The following is a 9528-nucleotide window of genomic DNA, read 5'->3' as shown; positions in this document are numbered from 1 at the left end:
GCCGTTGGGAGGGAGCGCGCCCCCGCCCCCCTCCCCGGCCCCCACTCCTGCACGGCCGTGGCCGGGGCCCCGCCTTCCCGTCGAGCCCCGCGGGAAGGTCCTGGGTCTCCTCCGCTCGTTCCCCGAGTCGGGGCCGCAGGTGAGAGACCGGACGGGTGGGGGTGGGGGGAGGGACCGGAGGGCGGAGACGTTGGGGAAGCGGCAAGCGTAAAACCGGAAGGGATGCCTTAAAGGGAAGGGCGCGACTTCACCTCCGACTTTTGTGGGCCGGGCCGGTTCCGCCCTCTTAAAGGTCACGGGGCTGGTTTTAGAGGGGCGGGGCAGGTTCGGCAGTATATTGGAGCACAGTGCTTTTCATCCCCCGCTAGGAGTGGGTTATCTCTTTAAAGGACGGTGACAGTGTCCCAGACATTGAAGGAAAAAACTTATGAATCCCGGTGGCTTCAAAGTGGTACCTAGTTTAGTTCAACAAAGGTGGAGCACCCTCTTAAAGGGGAAGTCGGGCCTGATGCAAGGGTGTGGTCCGGTCTTTCTGATGGGTTGCTCTTTACTGGATAAGATGGGTCCCGGCTCTTCAGAGCAGGATGTCTCTTGTTTAAGTCATACTCAGCCTTATGAAAGGCACATGCAGCTTCTTGGAATAATTGTCTCTTAAAAGGACTTGCTTACATTTTCAAGGGGACACGCATGTCTTATTTAAAGGGAATGTTTATGACCTGTCGAAAGGATGCCCAGCCTTCGTTCATTCCAGATATTCTTACTGAGCACTCACTCTGTGCGCGATGTTATCTTAGGCACTAGGGTGCAACAATCAATAAGATGTCACTAGGATCTAGTGGGTAGAGGCCAGGGATGCTGCTAAACATCCTATAGAGCATGGTACAGCCCCCTGGACACTGGTCCAGCCCCAAATGGTAACAGTGCTGAGGGTGGGAAACCCTGATTACAAAGTAGGCTAGAACGTGATAAATGCTATGCAGAGAAAAGTAAAGCAGAGAAAGAGAATGGCTAGTGTTGGAAGTGGTTGCAGGTTTAAGTAGGCTGGTTAGGGAATGCCTTCGGCAGGTGACACTGCAGTAAAGACTTGGAGGTGAAGGAGGGGGTGTTACACAGCAGCCTGTGCAAGTGCCCCAGTTGGGAACGGACATGTCCAGCCAGGCTGGGTGCCTAGAGTGGTGTGAGGGTCGGAGAAGCAGGAGGACAGGGAGGGGAGGGGGCCATGGACTATAGGAAGCCTGTAGGCTCTTGTAAGGGGTCTTCTGCTAAAAAATGGGAGCTGTGAAGACTTTGGGCAGGTTTGCTTCAGCCTATGTGCTGGGAACATACTGGGGGTAGGAAGGGTAAAGCTGGAAACACAGAGTTCTGTTAGGAGGCTGTGGCAGCTGCCAGAAGGGAGGTGCCCTGGACAAAGGTGGCAATAGGGGACTTGGTGAGAAGTGTATGTTCCTGCTGGGCCAGGGGAAGCTGCTGATGGATTGGTCACAGAGTGAGAGCAGTGAGGAAGCCCTGAGGCTTTTGGCCTGAGGAAGAATAGAGCTGTTTTCAGGGATGGAGAAGATTATGGGGGAAGGTGAGTTGGGGGTTGGGGGGAGAGCAGGAGCAAAAAATCCTGGAGTTAGATTTTGGGCATGTTAAGTTTGAGGTGTCTCAGTCTCCACATGGCACAGCAGGGGTTTGGATTTCAAAGGAGAGGTGTCAAGGTGAATTTTGGAGTCATCCTGTGTCTAGATTGTGAAGGCTTGAGAGATGTCAGGGTTCCCAGGGAGAGGGTGTTGAGAAGGAGGAAGACCCTGGAAGCTCCTACAGGTGCCAGTCAGGGTGATGAGAAGGAACAGCACCTGAAACAGATGGGGTGGCAGAGGAGTGTAGTATTCCAGAAGCCAAGAGGAGTAGTGAAGGAAGGAGGGATCCATTGTGGGCTGGGCAGAGACCATGGGATTCAGCACTACGGAGGCCATGAGTCGAGTTGGTGGAGGAGGACCTGATGGGCAGATGGGGGATGGGAACCGGTAGTAACAGCACTTTTGAGTTGTTTTGGTGCAAAGGGGTGGAGAGAAAGGAGGGCTTTGCTGGAGAGGGAGCTGGAGTGAAGGTTTTTTTAAAAGATGGGAGACATAGCTCGTGGGTACGCTGATGGGAGTGGTGCAGATGAGGAAGGTTGCTGTAGGTGGGGAGTCAGGGTCCATGGGCCCGGTGACAGGCCTGGGGGTTGGGGGGATAGTGCAGGTTCCTCAGCCTCAGTACCACTGGCATTTGGACCACGTCCTTCTGCTGTGGGTGCTGTCCCATGCACTGTAGGAGGTTGAGCAACATCCCTTGCCTTACCCTACTATATGCCAGGGGCACCTACCCCTCTAGTAGACAGCCGGACAACCAGAACAGTCTCCAGGCATTGCCCTTTATCCCTTGGGGTGGGGGTGCCATGGAGAGGAACTCAATTGCCCTGTTGAGAACTAGTGGTGTAGTGATTGGAACGTGAGAATGTTCTCTTCTGATTGCTTTTAGTTTCTCAGTGATGAAATCAATGACAGGGTCACCTGCTAAGAGCAGGAGGGGAAGGCCGAGAGGTTTGAGGGGCAAAGAAACATGCAGGTATCACCTGGGGGATGGATGAACCATGCGGGCCAGTGGGGAGGAGCTCTGCTATTGGTGGGCATGAATGCAAAGGGAGACTGAAGCCCGGCAGTTTCAGTGCGCCCAGAGCCCTTACGCTGGGTAAGGGAAAGTGAGAATGCGGGTAGGGGCAGAGGTTGCAAAGCCCACAGGCTCATTGGATTGGGAATCTGGTGGAGTTTAGGGAATTTTGGTCAGGGTACCAAGAAGGAGCTGGTGAGCAGGACGGGAAGTGGTGAAGAGTGGGAAATTCACAGAGGCTTCAATTACAATGAAGGGGTTGAGGGTCCCACTGTGGGCGTAGGTATTGAGGCAGGGCAGAGTGAGTCTTTACAGGGAGAGGTATCAAGGGTGGGAAGCCAGGGTACTGGAGAGACCCCAGCCTTCTTCAAGGACACTGCCCATCTTTAGAGCATAGCCCTATATGCCACACCAAGTCTTCTCAGGCCTGTCCAACCTTCTCAAGGAGATGGCTGCTCTCCTAAGGCTGGTGACCCACTCGTCACAATTTGCGGGAAGCTTAGCCACTGAAGTCTTGCATCCGGGGCCAACCTGGACCATTGGGGGCTCTAATCCTGAGGGAGGCTCCTGCAGCAAGGGAGGGCTGGGGAGGCGCCCCTGCCTGTGAAAGGGCAGCTGCCAGTTAGGGGTTGAGATGACTTCTTGTGTGGGTGGAGGGGGGAGATGCCCTCCCCTGACCTGGAATCCCCCCCAGGTGTGATGGTCGGCTCCCACGTGGACATGGCGCCGGCCTCCACCACGGAGGGCTCCGGGGAGAAGCCAGGCCCCGCAGCCCCTGCCCCCGCAGCTCAGTACGAGTGTGGGGAGTGCGGCAAGTCCTTCCGCTGGTCGTCGCGGCTCCTGCACCACCAGCGCACGCACACGGGCGAGCGGCCCTACAAGTGCCCTGACTGCCCCAAGGCTTTCAAGGGGTCCTCAGCCCTGCTCTACCACCAGCGGGGCCACACAGGCGAGCGGCCCTACCAGTGTCCTGACTGCCCCAAGGCCTTCAAGCGCTCGTCGCTTCTGCAGATCCATCGCAGTGTGCACACGGGCCTGCGGGCCTTCACCTGCGGCCAGTGCGGCCTGGCCTTCAAGTGGTCATCGCACTACCAGTACCACCTGCGTCAGCACACAGGCGAGCGGCCCTACCCCTGTCCCGACTGCCCCAAGGCGTTCAAGAACTCGTCCAGCCTGCGGCGCCACCGCCACGTGCACACGGGCGAGCGGCCCTACACCTGTGGTGTCTGTGGCAAGAGCTTCACCCAGAGCACCAACCTGCGGCAGCACCAGCGCGTGCACACCGGCGAGCGGCCCTTCCGCTGCCCGCTCTGCCCCAAGACCTTCACGCACTCCTCCAACCTGCTGCTGCACCAGCGCACGCACGGCGCCGCCCCTGCGTCTGCCCCCCCACCCCCGCCGCGCGATCCTGCCAAGGTCCTGGTCACTGATGCCTACCTGCAGCCTCACCTGCGCTCCCCCAGCCCGCCCGCGCCTCCGCCGCCAGCGCCCCCGCCCGTGGTACCCGAGCTTTTTCTGGCTGCCGCTGAGACCACGGTGGAGCTGGTGTACCGCTGTGACGGCTGCGAGCTGGGCTTCGGCAGCGAGGAGTTGCTGCTGGAGCACCAGCCCTGCCCGGGGCCCGAGCCCGTGTCTGCGCCTCAGGAAACGCCTGTGGAGACGCCCAGGGTCTCCCCACCAGCTCCAGCCGCAGCCCCACAGCTACAGAACCCTCCTGCCACCGCCGCCTCCGGCTTCGCCTGCCTCCCCTGCGGGAAGTCCTTCCGGACAGTGGCTGGCCTGTCCCGCCACCAGCACAGCCACGGGGCGGCCAGCGGGCAAGCATTCCGCTGCGGCAGCTGTGACGGCGCTTTCCCGCAGCTGGCCAGCCTCCTGGCACACCAGCAGTGCCACGTGGAGGAGGCCGCGGCTGGGCGCCCACCGCCCCAGGCGGAGGCCGCTGAGGTCACCTGTCCACAGGAGCCTTTGACCCCTGCTGCACCTGCCCCGCAGCCGCAGGCGCCCGCCTCCGCCTCCTTGCCGGCCTCCACTGAGCGGCCCTACAAGTGCGCCGAGTGCGGCAAGGCTTTCAAGGGCTCGTCAGGGCTGCGCTACCATCTGAGGGACCACACAGGCGAGCGGCCCTATCAATGTGGCGAGTGTGGCAAGGCCTTTAAGCGCTCGTCGCTGCTGGCCATCCACCAGCGCGTGCACACGGGCCTGCGGGCCTTCACCTGCGGCCAGTGCGGCCTGACCTTCAAGTGGTCATCGCACTACCAGTACCACCTGCGGCTGCACACGGGCGAGCGGCCCTATGCCTGTGGGGAGTGCGGCAAGGCCTTCCGCAATACGTCATGCCTGCGACGCCACCGCCACGTGCACACGGGAGAGCGGCCGCATGCTTGCGGCGTTTGCGGCAAGAGCTTCGCGCAGACCTCCAACCTGCGGCAGCACCAGCGCGTGCACACTGGCGAGCGGCCCTTCCGCTGCCCGCTCTGCCCCAAGACCTTCACGCACTCCTCCAACCTGCTGCTGCATCAACGCACGCACTCAGCCGAGCGACCCTTCTCCTGCCCTGTCTGTGGCCGCAGCTTCGTTATGGCCGCCTACCTGCAGCGTCACCTGAGGACGCATACCCCCGCCGCCCCCACCGCCGGTCCCCCAGCCCCTGCCACACTGGCTGCAGCCCCAGTTCCACCAGCCACCCAAGATGTCCACGTGCTCCCCCACCTTCAGGCCACACTTTCCCTCGAGGTTGCAGGGGGCCCGCCCCAGGCCCCACCTCCGGGCCCTGCAGCCCCCAACTCCCAGACGTTCCTCCTGGTGCAGACCTCCCAGGGCCTCCAGCTTATCCCCAGTAGCGTGCAGCCCCCACCACCCCCACCACCCCCTGCCCCTCCCAAGCTCATCCTTCTGCCCTCCCCCAGTACTGGTGGTGGGGGTGGCCGGGCAAGGCAGGGCCCAAAGGCAGTGGGGAAAGCTGGACAGGGGACTGGAGTAGTCTGGCTGCCAGGCCCTGGGGGACTGGGGGTGCAGGGAGGGGGCAACACTGGGGTCAGTGGAGGAGGGCAGAGCCTCATCCTTCTGCAGAATGTAGGGGGTGGGGAGGCGGGGCCACAGGAAGTGAGCGGGGTCCAGCTCCAGCCCCTCCGGCCAGCCCCGGAAGTGACCACGGTCCAGCTCCAGCCGGCACAGGAAATGACCACAGTCCAGCTCCAGCCGGCACAGGAGGTGACCACAGTACAGCTCCAGCCTGTGGCGGGCCAGCTGTCCAATCCCAGTGGGGGAGCTGTGACCACTGAGGCCCCCAATCTGCTGGTGGTGCAGAGTGGGGCAGCAGAGGAATTGCTGGCGGGCTCTAGCCCTGGGGAGCCGGGTGATGGCGAGGGCAGCACGGGTGTGGTCCAGGATGTGCTCTTTGAGACGCTGCAGACGGATGAGGGGTTGCAGAGTGTCCTGGTACTGAGTGGGGCCGATGGGGAGCAGACCCAGCTGTGTGTACAGGAGGTAGAGACCGTCCCATCAGGGCTGGCGGAGTCGCCTGCCCCTGGGCCGCCAGGACAGAAACTGCTCATCATCCGCAGCGCGCCAGCCACCGAGCTGCTGGAGAATAGTGTTGGGGGTGGTGCCACCACGCTGCAACTGCTGGCCCCACCACCACTTGGCCCAGCATCTGCCCCTGCCGGCATCCCCGCGGGTCCCGCTTCCCAGATGGTCCAAGTGGTCCCCGCAGGAGCTGTGCCTGGGGGCATGGCCCCTCAGGGCCTACCCTCCATCCAGATTCTCCAGACGCTGCCCGCAGTCCAGCTAGTGCACACATTTTGAGTAGAACCACTGGTACCTCTTCCTGCCCCACAGAGACCCAGACTCACTGTCTGACTGGGCTAGACTGGGGGCAGGAGAGCTGCAGGCTGGGCTTGCTAATAAAGACCAGAATCTCCTCTCCTGTGTTTTGTTTTCTTGGGGGGGGGGGCAATGTCATGGCCATAGCAACTGCTTGGAAGCTTGGAGTCTTATCTCTTGCATCCTGGCTCGCAGTTGAGTTGCTTGGTGGCCAGCCACTTCTACGTGTGGCTCTGTTTACTATTAAAGAGGGCACCAGAGTGGGGAGATGTGGAATTTAGAATCCTGGTCTGCCACTTGTTCACTGTAACTCCACCTATCCCCTCATTTGAAAAGTCTGTGGTGAGGGGAGGGGCATGCTTGTCCCGAAGGTCACTGAGCCCGGGTGGGTTGGGGCGGAGGTCCCTGCGGTGGGCCAGTTTGGGAGCTGGTGGCCTCAGGATGCTGAAGCGGCCCCTCCCACGAAGCCCCGGGCACCAATGAGAATTGATTCGCTCCCATCACCGCCCCCACCCGGCACTCAGGTTGCTTAGCAACCAGGGAACCTCGAAAAGCGAGCGTGCGCACCCCCTCAACTGGCCGGTAAGTACAGCTCCCAGCTCCCACCCCGCCAGCGTCTGCTACTCCCGCCGCTGTCGTCTTACGGGTCCCCTTTCTCCATCGCTCTTTCTCTCCCTACCCCACACCCAGCAGAGTCCCTGCGCCCTGCCCTAGCCCCTCCTCAACCCCCCGCCAAGCTTGGCAACAGTTAAGACCGAATGCAGGCACCGCACCGCCTCCAGCGTGCGCGGTCTGACGTCACTTCCGCCGGAGACCCCTTCCTAGCCCTGTCCTCCCCATACCTTGTCAAAGAATCGGAGCCACCTGCAGAGGTGCTTGTAGGTTCTTGCTCCAGCAGCGACTGTGGAGCGGGACGCTTGGGTTTGGGGAGCTCGGTCCATTACCTGGCCGTGGGGTTGGGGTTCGATGACCTCCCCCTGTAGAAGCCCCGGAGCCTGGGAGGGGGCCCTGTATAGCCAGGTGTTGGTGTCTGCAAGGTATTTAGGGTAAGATCGCTGAACACCACGGGTTGGGGGAGTGAGACCTCAGGAGACATTAGGAAGGTGGCTGGGTGAAGGGGGCAGCCTGTCCTGCGTGGGATCTCGCTTGGGACACCCCAAGCATCCTCACTGTCCTCATCTGGGACATGCTGTTTCTGGTCCCCACCCCTGGGGTGCTTGGAGACCAGAGGTGCCCTCCTGACGTTGATCTGCTTGTTTTCACCAGGTGCATGCCTGCTCCCTGGGGGCACGGGGACTGCCATGGCCCCCAGCCACCTTTCAGTGCGGGAGATGAGAGAAGATGAGAAGCCCCTGGTGCTGGAGATGCTGAAGGTGAGCACAGCAGGGGCACCTGGGGGCAGGGGCAGCACAGCCAGCCAGCTTTTCCTTCGAAGCCACTTCTGGCTTGGCTGCTTCTTCCTCTAATGCCTTCTGCCTACCCCTGGGGCCAGGAGGGTTTTGACGCGGGAGGACTGTGGGGTCTGTCTCCTACCCCACACTCCTCAGAGCAGAGCCTGGGTCTCAGCCCTGTACTCATGCTGTACTCCAGCAGCAGAGCATGCCCATTTTCTGGCCGGGGGGCAGTCGCCCATTTTGTTCTGATCTCAGTCTTCCCTGGTGCCTCCCACACATTCCTCTCCTGAATTGGGTGTCCTCACAGTTCCTAATTCATTCACTCATTCACTCACTCATTCATTCACTCATTCAAAGCCCAGTGTGCCAGATGTAGTGTTTTCTGGTGCACAGAGCAGATGTGGTCCAGGCCCTGCCTGTCCTTCTACCACAGGCCCAGTCCCTTTTCTTTTGGGAGCCTCCACCGAGTCCCACATGGGTAGGGTCTGCTCCCTCTCCTTGTTCCTGGTGTTCACGGGGGCCCTCGCTGACGGGAGGCCGAGTCCCCTGCTCTGACTGCGCCTCCTACCCACAGGCTGCTGTGAAGGACACGGAGAACCGAGTGGCCCTCCACGCGCTGACACGGCCGCCTGCGCTGCTGCTCCTGGCGGCTGCTAGCAGCGGCCTGCGCTTCGTGCTGGCCTCCTTTGCCCTGGCCCTCCTCCTGCCTGTGTTCCTGGCTGTGGTGGCCATGAAGCTCGGCCTGCGTGCCCGGTGGGGCTCGCTGCCTCCACCAGGTGGCCTAGGGGGGCCCTGGGTGGCAGTGCGTGGCTCAGGTGATGTGTGCGGGGTCCTGGCCCTGGCCCCAGGCTCTAATTCTGGGGATGGGGCCCGGGTCACTCGCCTCTCTGTCTCCCGCTGGCACCGCCGCCGAGGCGTGGGCAGGAGGCTGCTGGCCTTTGCCGAGTCCCGGGCACGTGCCTGGGCAGGGGGTATGGGGGAGCCCCGGGCCCGCCTCGTGGTCCCAGTGGCTGTGGCGGCTTGGGGCGTGGCAGGGATGCTGGAAGGCTGCGGCTACCAGGCTGAAGGGAGCTGGGGCTGCTTGGGCTACACGCTGGTAAGGGACTTCAGCAAGAACTTGTGACTCCAACGTATGCACCTACTGTGTGCGGGCACTTTCACATTCTCCCTGTGCAAATCCCCAGCCTGTCCAGGGCCCAGAAACTGAGGCCTGCAGAGGGAAAGACAGCCTGAGGTCTGTCTCTCGTGTCTGAACTCAGAGTGGTCAACCTATCTGGCCTCCTGCCTCAGATTCTGTCTGCACTGAGACATCTCCCCAGTCTGTCTCTGCAAAGCCTGCACCATTTGTGCTACCAGCCTGGGTGACAGAGAGGAGGAAAGGAGTCTGAGCAAGTGTGCCTCCCCAAGGGTTAGGACTTGGGGCAGAGGCACCCCAAACTGGGATGAGGCCCCTACCATGAATGGGGTGGGGTTTGATGCCTGTGCTTGGAAGGGATGAGCAGAGCCTCTGCAAGGAGGGTTGTCTCCTAGAGAGGCCCTGCAAGGAGGGGGTAGGCATAGGAAGGCCGGCAGCCCCTCCCTTGGGGAAAGGGACTGCTAAGAAGGGTGGCCAGACCTGTCTGGTTTTTTTATACCGGATTGTTAATAAAGCCTGAAACTGCTCTGCGCCTGGCTCGCT

The 9528-nt window shown here is 61.4% G+C and overlaps 2 protein-coding genes across 6 annotated transcripts; both read left to right on the top strand.

The window, feature by feature from the left end:
- The first annotated feature begins 8 nt into the window (after window positions 1–8).
- Window positions 9–9511, top strand: NAT14 (N-acetyltransferase 14 (putative)). 5 transcript variants are annotated; one of them, XM_019710951.2, is made up of 3 exons: window positions 9–139; window positions 7723–7829; window positions 8425–9511. In XM_019710951.2, exons 2-3 carry the CDS (start codon window positions 7758–7760, stop codon window positions 8971–8973), a joined length of 621 nt encoding a protein of 206 aa, XP_019566510.1. In that variant the 5' UTR covers window positions 9–139; window positions 7723–7757; the 3' UTR covers window positions 8974–9511. The 5 variants fall into 5 exon arrangements, with proteins under 5 accessions (XP_019566510.1, XP_019566511.1, XP_019566508.1 ...); XM_019710952.3 differs by lacking the exon at window positions 9–139 and adding an exon at window positions 6694–7038; XM_019710949.2 differs by lacking the exon at window positions 9–139 and adding an exon at window positions 7034–7328.
- ZNF628 (zinc finger protein 628) lies at window positions 10–6554 on the top strand. Its single transcript, XM_074316054.1, has 2 exons — window positions 10–139; window positions 3329–6554. The coding sequence occupies exon 2, from the start codon at window positions 3334–3336 to the stop codon at window positions 6436–6438; it is 3105 nt and encodes a 1034-aa protein (XP_074172155.1). The 5' UTR covers window positions 10–139; window positions 3329–3333; the 3' UTR covers window positions 6439–6554.
- Window positions 9512–9528: the final 17 nt, after the last annotated feature.

Source organism: Rhinolophus sinicus, chromosome 8 (genome assembly GCF_057876585.1).
Source record: "Rhinolophus sinicus isolate RSI-liver-muscle chromosome 8, RSI-T2T, whole genome shotgun sequence".
NCBI lineage: Eukaryota > Metazoa > Chordata > Mammalia > Chiroptera > Rhinolophidae > Rhinolophus > Rhinolophus sinicus.
Note: the sequence above shows the minus strand (reverse complement) of the source record. Positions and strands in the feature narration are given on the sequence as shown.

Coding starts and splice junctions, on each gene's coding strand:
- ZNF628 (XM_074316054.1), top strand. CDS start 3,334: ATGGTCGGCTCCCACGTGGACATGGCGCCGGCCTCCACCACGGAGGGC.
- NAT14 (XM_019710951.2), top strand. CDS start 7,758: ATGGCCCCCAGCCACCTTTCAGTGCGGGAGATGAGAGAAGATGAGAAG. Junction 7,830..8,424: donor TGGTGCTGGAGATGCTGAAG/GTGAGCACAGCA, acceptor TCCTACCCACAG/GCTGCTGTGAAGGACACGGA.